This window comes from Gouania willdenowi, chromosome 8, assembly GCF_900634775.1.
Source record: "Gouania willdenowi chromosome 8, fGouWil2.1, whole genome shotgun sequence".
NCBI lineage: Eukaryota > Metazoa > Chordata > Actinopteri > Blenniiformes > Gobiesocidae > Gouania > Gouania willdenowi.
Window position 1 is genome coordinate 18,868,855 of NC_041051.1, and position 17,412 is coordinate 18,886,266.

At 39.2% G+C, this 17,412-nt stretch overlaps 5 protein-coding genes across 6 annotated transcripts; 3 read left to right on the plus strand and 2 right to left on the minus strand.

Annotated features, from left to right (window-relative positions):
- The first annotated feature begins 1,281 nt into the window (after nt 1-1,281).
- On the plus strand, nt 1,282-6,845 carry LOC114467958 (hemoglobin embryonic subunit alpha-like). 2 transcript variants are annotated; one of them, XM_028454509.1, is made up of 4 exons: nt 1,282-1,465; nt 6,193-6,313; nt 6,413-6,620; nt 6,715-6,845. In XM_028454509.1, exons 2-4 carry the CDS (start codon nt 6,219-6,221, stop codon nt 6,841-6,843), a joined length of 432 nt encoding a protein of 143 aa, XP_028310310.1. In that variant the 5' UTR covers nt 1,282-1,465; nt 6,193-6,218; the 3' UTR covers nt 6,844-6,845. The 2 variants fall into 2 exon arrangements, with proteins under 2 accessions (XP_028310310.1, XP_028310309.1); XM_028454508.1 differs by lacking the exon at nt 1,282-1,465 and having other exon boundaries at nt 6,146-6,313.
- On the minus strand, nt 3,433-4,094 carry LOC114467959 (hemoglobin subunit beta-like). Its single transcript, XM_028454511.1, has 3 exons — nt 3,962-4,094; nt 3,649-3,871; nt 3,433-3,561 (listed from the first exon to the last, which is right to left on the minus strand). The coding sequence occupies exons 1-3, from the start codon at nt 4,051-4,053 to the stop codon at nt 3,433-3,435; spliced, it is 444 nt and encodes a 147-aa protein (XP_028310312.1). The 5' UTR covers nt 4,054-4,094.
- A 5,352-nt stretch (nt 6,846-12,197) lies between the features above and the next one.
- Nucleotides 12,198-12,840, plus strand: LOC114468025 (hemoglobin embryonic subunit alpha-like). The gene is made up of 3 exons (XM_028454648.1): nt 12,198-12,319; nt 12,408-12,615; nt 12,710-12,840. Exons 1-3 carry the CDS (start codon nt 12,225-12,227, stop codon nt 12,836-12,838), a joined length of 432 nt encoding a protein of 143 aa, XP_028310449.1. The 5' UTR covers nt 12,198-12,224; the 3' UTR covers nt 12,839-12,840.
- A 1,660-nt stretch (nt 12,841-14,500) lies between these two features.
- On the minus strand, nt 14,501-15,185 carry LOC114467980 (hemoglobin subunit beta-like). Its single transcript, XM_028454549.1, has 3 exons — nt 15,039-15,185; nt 14,726-14,948; nt 14,501-14,638 (listed from the first exon to the last, which is right to left on the minus strand). Exons 1-3 carry the CDS (start codon nt 15,128-15,130, stop codon nt 14,510-14,512), a joined length of 444 nt encoding a protein of 147 aa, XP_028310350.1. The 5' UTR covers nt 15,131-15,185; the 3' UTR covers nt 14,501-14,509.
- Nucleotides 15,186-16,221: 1,036 nt separating this feature from the next.
- LOC114468024 (hemoglobin embryonic subunit alpha-like) lies at nt 16,222-16,937 on the plus strand. Its single transcript, XM_028454646.1, has 3 exons — nt 16,222-16,328; nt 16,417-16,624; nt 16,719-16,937. Exons 1-3 carry the CDS (start codon nt 16,234-16,236, stop codon nt 16,845-16,847), a joined length of 432 nt encoding a protein of 143 aa, XP_028310447.1. The 5' UTR covers nt 16,222-16,233; the 3' UTR covers nt 16,848-16,937.
- Nucleotides 16,938-17,412: the final 475 nt, after the last annotated feature.

Below are 17,412 nucleotides of genomic sequence, written 5' to 3' on the forward strand. Positions count from 1 at the left end.
AGTAACCTGGATTTACTCTGTTATTAAAAAATAAAATAAAAGATTAATTGCTCAAAAAAAAAAAAAAAATCTATTTTTGCCTTTTATGATTCTTTTTTAATGAAATGTCAAAATCTATATTATAACCAATTTGTTGCATGAGTAAAACTGTTTTCTTTGACAAAAGTTAATAAAAGTTTGGTAAGGTATGTTTTAAAATTTTAAAATCTTGAAATATATGACAAATGTCAAAGGTTATATATCTGTTTTTCATACAGTTTTGTTTCTCTATTCTGATTTTTTTTTTTTAATTCAGAGGAAACCCCTTTGAATGAGAAAATGTCACGACCAGGTAACGACTTTAAAACAAGCCCAACATATTTAGGCTCTGTTTTTATTTCTTTTTTTTTTTTTTTTGCCAAAAAAGCAAAAACAAACTCTAAAAATCCCAAACTCTTATCATTGAAAGACTTAAGTGAGTTTCATGTGACTAAATCATCTTCTCTGGTGCAAATATTATGACTTTATCAACCAAATTGCATAATTAAATGAAAAGCTCATGGGGAAAAAAGGGGAAAATGTCACTTTACCAGAAAATGTTAAACATTGTATTTTTATTTTAATGACAATAAGGACTGTGTTGATTTGAAAAAAGCAGAATATGTGTGTCAAAACATTTCTCTAAAATGTCTGTGCAACCGTTTTCATGTGGATACGTGTGTGAAAAGTTAAGAGAAGAAAGTTTGTGATGTTGGTAATTTGGCCCCATTAAAAAAAACAGAAGAAAAAAAAATTAATGGAGAAAATATTCTAAGTAATTTATTAATTACATATTTTACTGGAGTTTTAAAAGGCATTTTGGTACAGACACGTGTACATAAATTTGAGCTTTATGCAAATGAATTATTGCCTTGTAAAAAAAAACTCTGCTCAGGTTAATGGTAAACTCTGAAGAATTTCTGACTGAAAATAATATTTGTTTCCTGTATTATTTATTCATGCATTCAAGGCTTAAAATTAACACCCGCCAAATACGGATACAAATTAACTTTGGCGGGTAAAATTGTAGCGTTACCAGCCATTTTACCTGGTGAAGAATGAGACGACAAGTTGTCGTTGCCAGATTGGGCTGTTTTCCGCCAATAAATTTGAGGGTTTTTTGTGTGTGTTTAGATTTTAAAACGTGTTGTGTATCTGGCAACATTGCTGGTTATATTTAATTTGGGTTTACGTGCCGGTTGCGTGCCGTCACGTGACACTGCTCGACCAATTAGAAAGTCTATATATTGCGCTTACCCGGAAGCGGCGAACACACGCAAGATACGCTTTGGATGTTGTTGCTACAAGTAGCTTAACTTTGGTTATCAATAATAAAAGTTGTGACAAATCATGAAAGTGATCTAATTAAACGATAACTCACAGGAGCTGACTGCCAAACGTCGACCACCGCGATCAAGTCGATCAATATGTGAAACGGAGAAAACTGGTGAGTCACGTGCTTAGCGTTGGCGTCAGATGGTCCTTGTGATAAGTTGTTTATACCAACCTTCTTATTTTCCTTTCATTTATGTTGTTAATGGGATTTAATCAATAATTATATTAGTAATTATGGTCAAAGTGTTGTGGTGTGTTATTAGCAAAACATTGTGCTTTATGGTTCCAGTGCACTTTGCACTTTAAACGCAAGCTGCAATTTTGATATTTATATTTAATATATGCTAATATTTAAGTATTTAGATGATTAAATTATGTAGTTATTCGTATTTAGAATAATTTAGTAATCTGAGAATCATTAAATGAAATATATTGTACAATATTTGAATAGTATGTAGAATATAATATATTTAAAGGCAAGGCAAATTTATTTGTATAGCGCATTTCATACACAAGGCAACTCAATGTGCTTTACATGATCAAAAAGTACAACAGTTTAAAATCTAAAATGAGCTCCCAGTCAGCCTCAGTCTATTCTGAGGCTGACTGGGAGCCAGTGTAAAGATTTTAAAACTGGAGTAATGCAACATGTATTATTTAAGGAATTGTTTACACAAATAAATATTTGTAATACATGGTCCTGTTCTCTGTATTTAAATGTCTTTTTTCTGTTTCACATAATACATGGTACCTTTAAAAGCAATTTGTCTGTTTCTTCAGTTCACTCATTGAGTTGTACTTAGTCTATTGATTTACTAGTCTAAAATTATACTTAAATACTTATTATTTCACTATTACTTTACTTTACTTAGTAATCTAAGTATCACGTGTGTTACATAATCCTACATTTCCCATGAACACCATATCGTGACATGTCATACAACAATTGGCTACGTGCTTACGTTAGCGTGATTGTTATGGTTTGGGATCAGAAGGCAAACGGATCGGCGCAAAACTAACAATAGGAATTTAAATTAAGTTGTAAAATGAGTTAGAAAAGAACAAACAAACATGTGGAGATATTTATCGGGTTGAAAAACCTGAAGTGCATAAAAAGGAAGGCTGCTGCTGACACAGGAGAAAATGAAGATGAAAGAGGATCTGAAAAGAAGAAGAAATTGAGGAGTTTTATTACTAAATGGATGTCAGGTCATGAGCGGCTGGTATTCCACCATTTGTTCACCTTTAAAATGTGCACTAAACAGTTTGTTTACATTTGTAGTGCATGTTAGACAAACATTTTTCTTTACAGTACATGTAATTCTTAGTACTGATTACTTCTATTTTTTTCTAACTTCAGTGTTCCAGGGATCCAAATTTCATCTGAGTTAAATTTATTTAGTTATGAGAATGTATTAATGCAAACAAGCTAAAATATAAACTATTTAAGGAAACGTGAATGCTTCAATCTATTCTGTGACACTCATAATGTTGGTTTTTTTTTTTCACTGGAAAAAAAATTGACTGGTGGAAAATCTGGTTGGCTGGTAACTTTAAGAATCTACTCGCCATGCTGGTTGGTGATCTAAAAAGTTCATTTAAAGCCCTGCATGCGTTGTATAAATCTTTCAATGTTTTGATCCAAATCAATCAAAAATCAAGACAAAATACAATTTCCCGCATGAACTAAAGCCTGAAGGTTTATTAGAAATGAACAGTTTGCATCTTAATTATTGCTCTTGTAAAACAGCTTTTATCATGCTAAATAATTATTTATAATCTGGATATCCATCAGTTGATGCATGATCTTGTCCACAATCCACCGTGACTTCACCAATCATTCATGAATCTACACCAAAAATATAGATCTATAGATCATCTTAACAAAAAACTATGTGCTCTGCTTTGTAGTGACTAAATTGTTTGAACTAGAATGTTGAAATTACCCTCAAACCTTTTATGTGTTTTATTGAACTGCTGTAGAAAGGTAGAGAATGAGTGATACTGCACATTTTCAGGTTAGGTTAGGAATTTATTTTCTTGTTTACTATTTAAATAAAATGCTAGTCTTGGTGATCTCTAGTAGTACTGCTTCTCCAGGGAGGACACCACCACGTTCATGAACTTCTGAAAAGTTGCCTGGACGTCAGGGGTGAAGTCGTTGCCCAGCTGAGCAGCAATCACAATGGTCAGGCAGTCAGCCAGGAGCTGCAACACAACACAGCCTGCATCACAAACTGGAAACTGAAAGTCAGCCACTATGAGGGGAGTCGCTGTCATTGCACATGGCTTTACCTTGAAGTTACCAGGGTCCACCTGCAGTTTCTCAGAGTGCAGCACGCTCAGCTCTGCATATGCAGCCTTGATGTTGTCCATGTTCTGCACAGCCTTCTCCAGGGCCTCCACGATCACTTTTCCATGAGCTGCTACTTTGGGATTGGAGGTGATAGCAGCAGCATTGTAGAGGTTTCCAAAGCTGCCAAAGTACCTCTGAGTCCAGGGGTACACAATCAGACACCTGAACACACACACACAACAAACAAGTGTCAGTGCTGAAGAAATGATCCAGTCATAGATCCAAACAGAGAAGCAGAGGACATGGTCTCACCTGGAAATAGCAGCAGGACCCACGACGTCTTTGTCGATCTTGGAGAAGATGCTCTGGATGGTAGAGCGCTCAGAGTCTGTCCATTTCACCATCTTGATGCAGGTTTCAGTGTTTGTCACAAGTTCTGTGTAAGTCAGAGGAGACAACGTCCACCTTTATATGAAGAAGCCTCTGCTCCTCCCAACATATGCAGCTGAGGGTGGAGTTCAATGCTGAATTTTAGTTGCTCTACAAGGTCATGATTCTATCCAGTCACCCCCAAAATGCAATCCCTACAAACACATTTTTTTGTATTAACTTTTTTAATCACAAATTGAGAATAATTAGTTTTTTAAATATCTGCAAAGACTAATTCATAGATATTTTTTTAGGTGCTGCTGATCTTTAAAATAATATGCAAGAAAGTCAAAACAGGCAACAACAATTTGCCTTCTACAAAAGTGAGGAATTCTTTTTACTACTTCAGCATACTACTACAACTAATAATGAGGTCAAAATACAGGTTGTAAAGCTGTAAGATAAATGTATTTCTTTTATAACCATTTCCTTGGATAATATTTTATGTAGTCTGACAATGGTGGTTCTTCAACTGGACGTGTGACATTTGTTCTGTATCTCACATTTACGGTACATACATGTTGCTGTTAGTTACTTAACATATGGCCTTTATGAAATACTGTGGTTGGCTTTAAGTGGAAAAAGAGAGACTTATTTAAATGTTTTTATAGCTAATTTTAGAGTTTGGCTTTAATTTTTAATCTCACTTATCCAAAAGGACAATATTTAAATGCAAAAAAGGATTTTTGATAAGATAGATTATTAACTGAGTTAATAAATGCTATTTAATTATATTCACATTACATAATCTTACCTCTTTAAATAATTTTCGACCTGACCACACACTTTAGGGTTAATAATCAATCGTTTTAACCGGCCTGAATGAAATAGAGACAGACCCAAAAGATGACATGTTGAAAGTAATGTATCAGGATAATCTCACAGTTACCCTGTGGGTACACCCACTTCAATACTATCAGTTCACTGTGAAGCTGCTTCACATGCAGATATGGGATCAGACTCATCAATACTTTCAATCTAGGGAGGAGTTCAACTATCTGCTGCAACTCCTGAGTCATAGAAAAATAATATAAACAGACTCAGGTGGTAGTGGGTCGTCTTCTGATCGAGAGGTTGGGGGTTCGATCCCAGTACCTGACTGTGTCAAAGTGTCCTTGGGCAAGACACTGAACCCTAAGTTGCTCCCAGTGGTCGACTAGCGCCTTGCATGGCAGTCCTGTCCCATTGGTGTGTGAATGTGAGAGTGATTGGGTGAATGAGCTGATATGTAAAGCGCTTTGGGACTGCTTCAGTGTGGGGATAAAGCGCTATATAAATCAAGTCCATTTACCATTTACCGTTTACATTTCCTTGTAAAAAAAACTGAGTTAAAACATACTGAGCTGGAACTGATCATAACAATTGATTTAGCCAGAGATTTTCTCTTAATTGAACTTGCTTTAGTATTGATTTAACTCCATATCATCCTTCTTTGCTGTTTAAAAACATGGAAATTAGTATGAGCACAATTATAAACATGTATCCAATATTGATACATTTTAACCATGTAAAACTGAAGTGTTTTTTTAACTACAATTTTTTTTTAGAAATCTCAATTTTTGCTTTCTGAGTAATTTTTGGGAGCATTATTATTATTATTTATTCTTGCCATTATATAATAGACATATTGTATGGGCTACAAATGTAGTAAAATATATTTTAAATGTTTTGTGTGACAATGTTGTATCAAATGTTTATTAATATATTATTATTATTGTGTATTATTTACGAAAAAACCAGTTGACGTCAAAATAATCTAGTCTGAATTAGAACACCTTTACACGTGTTAAAGGAATCTTATCACCACCAAAGAACAACACATTTTACAGTACACTATTTAATCAGGTTTTTCCAGTAATTTTAGTAAAAAACTATATTAAGAAAAACTATGAAGATTTACAATCCAACATATTTTTCCAATAAGGAGGTGGTTAACTTGTCCATCACAATAAACAAGACAATTATGGTAGTGAAATCAACTATGCAAGTGCAAATTTAATTTTTCAATGAAAAATACCTCCTTGAAACAGTCCAGGCTTTGAGGTTTAAATGTCACTGATCTTATCTTGGGTGTTCCTGGGTCCTGATGGATGTATATAAACCCACTGCTGCAGCTTCAAGCAAACCCTCTCCAGACAAGATGAGTCTCAGTGTGAAGAACAAGGACACGGTCAGAGCCTTCTGGGCTAAAGTTTCTCCTAAAGCCGCAGACATCGGTGCTGATGCTCTGTGCAGGTAAAAATCCCTCTTTGACCTGCAGCTCATTCAAAGCTCATTTTTAACCTGCATGTGTGCTTGATTTAAAGTCTTTATGTGTTTTAATGTGTGTCCCAGGATGCTGGTGGTTTACCCACAGACCAAGATTTACTTCTCCCACTGGAAGGACCTGAGCCCCGGCTCTGCCTCGGTGATGAAGCACGGAGCGGTTATCATGCAAGGAGTTGCTGACGCTGTGGCCAAAATCGATAATCTGACTGATGGTCTTGATCAGCTCAGCCAGCTGCACGCCTTCACTCTCAGAGTGGACCCTGCTAACTTCAAGGTATGGACCGAAGAAACATCATCAATGAACTTGACATTAACACTTAATGTGTCTGATTGTTCTAATGACACTATTGTCTCCATCTTTCCAACAGGTGCTCTCCCACAACCTCATGGTGGTCATGGCCAACCAGTTCCCCAAGGACTTCAGCCCTGAGGTCCATGTGGCTATGGACAAGTTCCTGGCTCTGGTGGCTCTGGCTCTGTCTGAGAAATACAGATAAAGTTCAGCTGAAGCAGCAGCAGTAACCTGGATTTACTCTGTTATTAAAGAATAAAATAAAAGATTAATTGCACAAAAAAAAATCTCTTTTTTGCCGTTTTATGATTCTTTTTTTTTTTTTCAATCAAATACCAAAGTATTATTGCCACTTTGTAGCATGAATAAAACAGTTTTAATCTAAAAAAGCAGCACTAGTAACCTGGATTTACTCTGTTATTAAAAAATAAAAGATGAAAAAAGTTAATAAAATGGTCTGTTTTAAAACCTTAATTTAAGTTCCTCCATGATTTTTGTTTGAACAGAAGAAAACCCTTCGAATGAGAAAATGTCATGAGTAATTCTTGGTAATGACTGTAAAGCAAGCGCCCCAAAATATTTATGTTCTGTTTTAACTTCCTTTTTTTTTTACTGATGATAAAATAGATGGACATGGCTAATGCTTTACATTTTTCAAAAATATATTTTAGTAGGAGTTTAAGACAGTTGGTTGATTTGTCATCATTTTATTAAACAGAAAAAAACTCTAAAAATGTTTTTCAAAAACCAAACAAAAATGAAAAAAAAAAACATGTTTTTATCAGTGCCTTAAAAATACTGTTTCATTGTTGGACTTCAATTTCTGCAGCCCTTTTTTTTATCACTGCACTCAAAATAAGAGTTGTATTTCACAATATTTTGTGAGATGTCTCACTATGGGATGTCGCCTCTACTACATTTCTCAGAATACCTATTTCACTTTGCCAATTCCCATCAGTTTGATGGGAGAAACTCCCACCTCCTATAAAGGAGGGGACGAATAGGTGCGCGTCATTCTTATCCCTCTTCTCCTCTCAGCTACCTCGCGTTTTTTAGCTCTGACCAGTTTAACTATTCACAGGCAGGATTTTCTTTTTTCCGAACGCTTGCAGGGCTGACGCTTAGCTTTTTAGACCACACCGGTCGGAAGGTAAGGTTAAACATCTCTTATCTCGCTCCATGTGGTAAGCGTTGATCTTAGCTGCCGCAAGGCTCCCTGGTGTGCTCGATGACCTTCAGCGGCCTCTCACTACGGTGATAGCCCCGCTGCTAGCTCTGTGCCATAAGACCAGAGCTCGCAGACCCCAGCTCACCATAGCTGCCGTACCAGACCACGGCCCTTGACGCCCTCTGGGCCGCTGCGCACGTTGGTCTCCCTCCTGGGCCCAAACCGCGGTGTTCGGCCCAGCTCCAAATCCTATACAACAGTATACGAGCCACGGAGCTCGAGTGGCCCAGCTGCTGTTCAAAAGTCAACGCTGTCCCTGACGTCTTGGACGCTCCAGTACACATTGGCCTGCATCCTTGCTCTCACCTGTGCTAGCCGCCACGTGGTAGCACAAGCTAAACCACCTGCTCTCACGCAGCGATGGAAGACAATTCCCCTCTCACCGACGGAACGGGATGCACCATGACTCGCTTTTGTCCATGTGGTGGAAAAATATCCAACAAGGACAGACACAATGCCTACTCCGGGTGCCTGGGTGTCAAGCACACAGGAATGGCGATCAAATTTCAGGCCTCCTGTCAGCACTGTTCCACGCTCAGCACCCGGTCCCTCCGCAGGAGACCGGCACGGCTTCTGAGGCTTGAGAAAGGCCCCTCTTCCTCCACACGGCCGCGGTGGGTACAGTGAAGTAGGTTCTCATGGAACCTGCTGCTGTTCACGGCTCCAGCTGAACCTGGCAGATATCTCCCCGCCTGATGAGGACGCCCTTTTTAATGTGTGTGGAAAATATGATGGTGACTCCTCCGATCCACTCCTCTCCGGGGTGGACGAAGTGTTCATCACTTAGGCCCAAGATGGACTGTCTGCCTCCTTCACTGCCTCTCGGGAGGACATGGAGAGCTCCACACCCGTATCTCATCCTCCGAGCCTGGATACGATGGAAGTGAGCAAATGCGTTGTCCACAGTAACGGCGGGCCATGGGATGGCCAGCCGTTACCGTGGAAACCGCCAGGTCCCGCTACGAGGGAAAGAAGCTTCCTCTCTCCAGAGGCGCTTTGAGACAAACTCTCCCTTTCTTCCCTGAGCTGCTCGAGGAAGTAGCTCGTTCTTTGTAGACCCACCCATTCACCGGGAGGGCTCTGGTTGTAGGCTCCTCCGTCCTCAACTACAAGGCCCACGCAGGCACGGAGAAAAAAAAAAGATGGGCTGACTGCTCTCCTCTCTCTCCACAAAGCTAAAGCTGACTGTTCCTCGTTCGTCGGCTCCATCTGATCCGTTTTCACGCACGCTTCCACAGGCGTTTCACGCCCCGCTCTCCCCTCTGCCAAGGCTCGGCCCTCTGATGATCGGGAGAGACAAACAGGTTCCACTGGCTGTTTGGCTGTTGCCCCCTCCTGCATGTCCACAAGCACGCACCCACACATGTCAAAAACTGAGTGATGTGCTCTTCGCTCATGCCTCTAGGCCAAAGGCCAGAGGCAACTTTAAATGTGAAAGTGTTGCCTGCCACAATAAACAGGGTGATAATGGGACCCGTTTCTTCACTCAAAGGGAGACTTCAGCCCCCTTTCACTCGGAGACGGCGCTCCTCCCGTGGTCACGCTGTCCCCCAGAACAAGCAGTGCATGCCAGCAGGGGGCTCTGCCACTACTTGGGTGAGCTACCTTAGGCTATGCAAACGCCCAGCGGCAGAAGGCGCCATCTTGCCGCTCTCGGACTCTTTGGCTGCATACAGCCTGCCTCCCGGAAAGGGCGCCACGGCACCCCTGACTGCACCTCTCACAGTGAGGGCTCCAGGAGCGCCTGACCTCCCTTTTCCTGAGGATAGACAGATGGAAGGCGCTCGCAGCCCTGCCCTGTGTATTATGGACGCAATCGAAGTGATACAGATTGCAGTTTGCGTCTGTCCCTCCCGGTTTCCACCGCCATAATACACTCCCGGGCCCGAGAAGATTCAGCCTCTGTGGGCAGATCTGTGAGGGGCTGCTGGACGGACAACACCACGACCATGGCATATTACAACCGACAGGGAGTGTTATGCTCCGGTTGGTTTCTTTCACTGGCACGCAGACTGATCCGTTGGAGTGTAGGGCGTCTCCTCTTGCTGAGAGCGATGCATATTCGGGGGATCATGAATGTGGGCGCTGATCTGCTTTCCAGGGGTGTGGCAATTTACAGGGAATGGATGTTGCACCCGGACATGGTGCAACAGCTGTGGGCCCATTACGGACAGTCCGGGGTGGACCTGTACACAGGGGAAGAAAACGTGCAGTGTAATGTTTTTCTCCCTGCGCAGCACGGTTGCTCCCCTCAGCTCCGCTTGGCTGTGTTTGCTACTCTACGCACTCCCCCCGTTGGCTTTGATTCCTCCCACCCTGCACAAGGTGAGGGAATGTGGCCATTCTCTGACCACTGGTCGGCTATGCACTGGTTGGCGGAGATTTACCAGCTGCTCTGTGCTCCCCCTCTGGCAGCTCAGGGAGGCATGGTTTTTCATCCACGCCTGGTCCAGAGTCTGGTACTGTGGGCCTGTCCCCTGAGTGGCGCAATCTGTTGTAGGGTTATCACAGGACGTGCTCTCTACCATACAGAGCGCTCGGGCCCCATCCACTAGCTCTCTTTATGACTCTAAGTGGAAGGTGTTTGAGAACTGGTGTCTCCAGGGAGGCCACATTTCTTTTCAGTGCCCGGTTAGTGTGATTCTGTAATTCCTGCAGGGCCTGACTGACAGGCGCAAGGCCTTTTCCACTGTGAAAGTGTATTTGGCAGCGACTGCTGCCTGTCACGTGGGCTTTGCGGACAAACCAGCGAGTCAGCAACCGCTGATATGCAGGTTTATGAAGGGTGCGCGCAGGCTTCTCCCCATGTCCAGATCAGTGGTTTTACCGTGGGATCTGGCGGTGGTTCTGGAGGGTTGCGTGGGTGGTCTTATTGTGCACTTCACTGGCCAATTAGGATTGGCAAAGGGAAATAGGTATTCTGAGTAATGTAGCAGAGGCGACATCCCATAGTGAGACAGTTTACTCATATTACTCATAGAACTGGGGTTACGAAAGTAACCTATAGTTATTAAACTGCAGCAATTCCATTGTTAAAATCAGTCACTGATCTTTAACATAAATATGCTGAGAAGATTCCAAATTTAGGGATATCTTGAGATAAGTAAATGAGCTATCACTTAAGGTGCAATCCGATTGACATTTCACTATAATATAAATTTTCATTCCTGTGTTGACTGATCTCAAAGAAATTGAAATAGCCAGTTTTGACAAGAGTTTGTCTTGAGTCAAACTTCTAAAATCTTTCTTTTAGTTTCTCATTTAGCTTTTCTGCCTAAAACTAACTGATGGATTCTTTGAGATACAAAGTATAGAATGTCATTTTTTTACTGTTGAGGTGGTCGGAGTAGTTTTTCAAAGTTTTTATCTGGAATCATGACTTGTCAGAAAGATGAAGGAATATCTCAGAACGTTTTAGGTGTTAGTCCTGAGTGGTTGGGTTTTTCATTTTATCAGTCACAGGACACACCAACACCTCACATGAGACCAGGAAGATAACTTAATGAATGAATGAATGAAAAAATAAATACACCATAATAATAGCCATTGAGATCTTATTTAAAATGGTGATCTGTATTATATATACATAAATATATATACTTATTTGAACAACATGCATGTTGTCATAACTACATTATTATTACTTTATTAAAACAAGTTCAAATTTAATGCCATTTCTATTTTTGTATTCATATACTTGTTTTTCATTGAGTTTGCACACATTGAATATTTGAATTTGAAATAATTTTCTAAAACACACTATTCGTGCAGTCGATGACCTTAATGTTAAATACTGTTTAATTCATAATATTTGGGCACTGAGGCACACATTGAAGTTTCTTACATTTTGTTAATAATAATCATAATTTCACTGTGTTTGAAAAAAACGATAAAAACACTAAAAGTTAAAAACTCAACTCCCATAACAAAGAACTTTAAAAACAAGATATTTCCTATCAGGGAACTTGTTTCCGTTATGCTTAAGTGAACCCTAAACATAATCATGAAAACAATATTCAAGATTATTTTTCTGCACATCCAATTGGCCGCTAGAATATTCTTCAATTGAAAGTATCTTAAAAATTATTTAGGAATATATTTTCAACAATTTCTGTTAAAATGGCAGCTTCTGTGGTCAACTGGTGTGTATCACAGATTATTATTTGGACAAAAGGCACTCAGCTTTATCTTTTTCTTTACTTCTTGCTCACATACACCCACACGATGACACAACATATAGTCAATAGAAATGTCAAAGCATGACCTGGGATGTGGCCTATATATCTGGGTGTTCCTGGGTCCTGATGGATGTATATAAACCCACTGCTGCAGCTTCAAGCAAACCCTCTCCAGACAAGATGAGTCTCAGTGTGAAGAACAAGGACACGGTCAGAGCCTTCTGGGCTAAAGTTTCTCCTAAAGCCGCAGACATCGGTGCTGATGCTCTGTGCAGGTAAAAATCCCTCTTTGACCTGCAGCTCATTTTTAACCTGCATGTGTGCTTGATTTAAAGTCTTTATGTGTTTTAATGTGTGTCCCAGGATGCTGGTGGTTTACCCACAGACCAAGACTTACTTCTCCCACTGGAAGGACCTGAGCCCCGGCTCTGCCCCGGTGATGATGCACGGAGCGGTTATCATGCAAGGAGTTGCTGATGCTGTGGCCAAAATCGATAATCTGACTGATGGTCTTGATCAGCTCAGCCAGCTGCACGCCTTCACTCTCAGAGTGGACCCTGCTAACTTCAAGGTATGGACTGAAGAAACATCATCAATGAACTTGACATTAACACTTAATGTGTCTGATTGTTCTAATGACACTATTGCCTCCATCTTTCCAACAGGTGCTCTCCCACAACCTCATGGTGGTCATGGCCAACCAGTTCCCCAAGGACTTCAGCCCTGAGGTCCATGTGGCTATGGACAAGTTCCTGGCTCTGGTGGCTCTGGCTCTGTCTGAGAAATACAGATAAAGTTCAGCTGAAGCAGCAGCAGTAACCTGGATTTACTGTTATTAAAGAATAAATAATGATTTCACCAAAAAAATTAATTTTTTGCCTTTTATTGTTATTATTTTTTTTAATGAAATATCAAAGTCTATATTAATACCACTTTGTTGTATGAATAAAACAGTTTTATTCCCGAAAAGGTAAACAAAAATTTGGTAAAGTATGTTTTAAGACTTGTAATTCTTGCAGTGTAAACCAAATGTCAAAGGTTATATCTCTGTTTTTCAAATGATAAAATGTCATGACTAATTGTTGGTAATTATTTTAAAGCAAGCACTAACACATTTAGACTCTTTTTTTTGTTTGTTTAAACCCCAAACTCTAATCATTAAAAGACTTTAGTAAGTTTCATGTGACTAAATCATCTTGAATGATGCAAATATCATGACTTAATCAACCAAATGTAATAATTAAATGAAAAGCTCATGGGAAAAAAAGGGGACAAATGACACTTTACCAGAAAAGGTGAAATATCGTATATACTTTTAATGACAATAAGGACTGTGTTAATTTGAAAAACCAGAAAAGTTATACTAAAACATTTCCCTTAAATGGCTGTTTAACCCTTTGCAAGTGGATATGTGTGTTTTTCTGACATGTTTTAAGAATAATGTGAATATTATTAATAATATTTGTTTTCCTGATTATTCACTCTGTTTTATCTCATTCACTGTATACGTTTTTCAATGTTCTGCTCCAAATCAATCAAAAATAAGGAAAAAATATCATTTTCATGCATAAATATAGGCCTTAATTATTACTCTTATAAAACATCTGTGGATATGATGTGGATATCAATCAGTTGGTGCATGATCTTCTGCACAATACATTGTGACTTCACCAATTATTTATGATTCAGCACCAGAAATATAGATTAGGGCTGGGTGATATATAGAGATTCAAGATATATCAAGATTTTTATATTCGCGATACAGAAAATTACAATATTGCCTATACTGATATTTGTGTTTTTTCTAGCTTATTTTGTATGAAAATACTTGTTTTAGGAGTCGCTGCTTTCACTACTTCTGAGAAAAGCACAGTTAGATAGATTGTTGAGTGCGTCCTAACCCGTCCTAATGCCTGTGTGGCATTTTGCATTAGCAAATTTAACCCTGAATTGTCTTTCTGTTACAACTTTATTGAGTTAAAATGATCAAAATTTATATCATTTATCTTCATTTTCAGAAAAAATATCAAGATATGAGTTTTGGTCCATATCACCCAGCTCTAAGATTCATAAATGATTTAAACAAAAAGTGTGTGCTCTGCTCTTTATTTATTTATTTATTTGTTTGAACTGTTAAAATTACCCTCAAAACTTTGTTTTATTTTTTTCCCAACTTATTGTTAGAAGGTAGAGAATACGTGATACTGCACACTTTCAGGTTAGTTTATTCATTTATTTTCTTGTTTAAATTTCAAATAAAATGCTAGTCTTGGTGATTTTTTCTAGTCGTACTGCTTTTCCAAGGAGGACACCACCACATTCATGAATTTTAGATTTTCATTTGGTTTATTCATTGTTTTGGATCAATTATTGCTTTCAAGATTCGCCAGGAAATTGACTTGAAATGATTGAAATTCAGTTTCTCTTAGAATTTCATTTTATTAGTGTTCATCTGCTGATCTTCTCTAGTAGTACTGCTTCTCCAGGGAGGACACCACCACGTTCATGAACTTCTGAAAAGTTGCCTGGACGTCAGGGGTGAAGTCGTTGCCCAGCTGAGCAGCAATCACAATGGTCAGGCAGTCAGCCAGGAGCTGCAACACAACACAGCCTGCATCACAAACTGGAAACTGAAAGTCAGCCACTATGAGGGGAGTCGCTGTCATTGCACACGGCTTTACCTTGAAGTTACCAGGGTCCACCTGCAGTTTCTCAGAGTGCAGCACGCTCAGCTCTGCATATGCAGCCTTGATGTTGTCCATGTTCTGCACAGCCTTCTCCAGGGCCTCCACGATCACTTTTCCATGAGCTGCTACTTTGGGATTGGAGGTGATAGCAGCAGCATTGTAGAGGTTTCCAAAGCTGCCAAAGTACCTCTGAGTCCAGGGGTACACAATCAGACACCTGAACACACACACACAACAAACAAGTGTCAGTGCTGAAGAAATGATCCAGTCATAGATCCAAACAGAGAAGCAGAGGACATGGTCTCACCTGGAAATAGCAGCAGGACCCACGACGTCTTTGTCGATCTTGGAGAAGATGCTCTGGATGGTAGAGCGCTCAGAGTCTGTCCATTTCACCATCTTGATGCAGGTTTCAGTGTTTGTCACAAGTTCTGTGTGAGTCAGAGGAGACAACGTCCACCTTTATATGAAGAAGCCTCTGCTCCTCCCAACATGTGCAGCTGAGGGTGGAGTTGGAAAAAACTATGAAGCAATCTATATTATTTAGTTTGTGAAGAAAAAAAATTCTTAACTGAAGTTTAATGTTAGGATCAATTGCAGCTTTTGTCAAGGTTATTATTATTACTATTATTATTTAGCAAATGTGAAGCTCAGATTTTGAGAAATATATGTTCCTTGTATCTTATTTTGTTATTTGAACTTTGCAGTTGAAATTGCGATAGTTAGAAACGTTGGTTAAACATGTTTTACATGATAACCTAATTCTTAGAAGATGAAATGATTAATTACAGGTGATTTTTGATGCAAACCTATCTTATTCTTTTCTAGGTAAAGCTTTTACTGGTTAAAATGGTGTTGCTGTTATCATAGACTGGACATATGGCTGGTCAACGTTAGGTTATCTGATAACAAACTGCTAAGGTATCAGGTCAGTGAGGTTTGCTCTTATCATTCATGAACAAATTAGGATCAGAAGGATGTTGTAACAAATGTTTTCAATTTCCAAAAGTGGTTGAAATAATTAAAAAAGAAGAAAAAGGACAATTTGTATTCTGTTTTCAGAGTACTTCAATTTGTAACTTCAAAACTAATTTGACTTTAGGTTACGCAAGACTGTGTGGGTCATTGAAATCTCCCATTTATTCTGATTCATAGGTGATTGTATATAGACTAAATGATGAAAAGATTTTGGCTTGAAGTAGGAATTCTATCGAGCATCTACAGTATATGACTACCGGCAAAAACATTTCAATATTTCAAATAGAATTTTTTGTAAGACTGTTAAGTTTCCGCATGTTTATTTTTTAGTTGCAAATAAAATACTTTGATCGTTTATGAATTTACAATCAGCAATAGAAACTGAAGGTTGGGACTTGATCTGAGAAAAAAAAAAAAAAACCCTCCTCTTATCTCAGAAGGTGGTCTGGGTGTGTCTGTGTCACCGCTAGAATAAAAAGCCCAAGAATGTCTGCAAACAGTCAAGCAAACCCTCTCCAGACAAGATGAGTCTCAGTGTGAAGAACAAGGACACGGTCAGAGCCTTCTGGGCTAAAGTTTCTCCTAAAGCCGCAGACATCGGTGCTGGTGCTCTGTGCAGGTAAAAATCCCTCTTTGACCTGCAGCTCATTTTTAACCTGCATGTGTGCTTGATTTAAAGTCTTTATGTGTTTTAATGTGTGTCCCAGGATGCTGGTGGTTTACCCACAGACCAAGACTTACTTCTCCCACTGGAAGGACCTGAACCCCGGCTCTGCCCCGGTGATGATGCACGGAGCGGTTATCATGGAAGGAGTTGCTGATGCTGTGGCCAAAATCGATAATCTGACTGATGGTCTTGATCAGCTCAGCCAGCTGCACGCCTTCACTCTCAGAGTGGACCCTGCTAACTTCAAGGTATGGACCGAAGAAACATCATCAATGAACTTGACATTAACACTTAATGTGTCTGATTGTTCTATTGACACTATTGCCTCCATCTTTCCAACAGGTGCTCTCCCACAACCTCATGGTGGTCATGGCCAACCAGTTCCCCAACGACTTCAGCCCTGAGGTCCATGTGGCTATGGACAAGTTCCTGGCTCTGGTGGCTCTGGCTCTGTCTGAGAAATACAGATAAAGTTCAGCTGAAGCAGCAGCAGTAACCTGGATTTACTGTTATTAAAAAAGAAATAACTGCAGACTGCAGAGAGCTACAGGAACACATGAGAGTCTTCCTCCAGCCTGAGCTTTAATAAAGTTATTAAAAAAGAACTATGGCTTTTGTTCTTCATACTCTTTGTTTAATTTAACTTGGGTCCTTAAAAAAACAAATTTGAATGGTTAAATTTAAGTAAATCATCAGGGCAACATCAGTGAATGCTTCTCTGTTTCAGATGTGTTAGAAATATTTTAAATACATTTCTATTTATTTTTTTGCTGTTATTTAGAGGTAAAGGCAGTATAAAAAATACAGTGAATTTTTAAATAATAGATTGGTAAAAAAAATGAAATTGAGTAATTTATAATTTTTTATGATATAAGAGGAATGTTTTAAAAATCGAATTGATCAAAATTATCAGCAATCACTAATTAAATGCATGAATCTGCTTTTGACCCAACGTGGTTTCAAAACATCTAAAAGAAAATGTTTAACAAAGACAATGTATCTCCTGACAATCAGACACAGGTGACACTAATTAGGA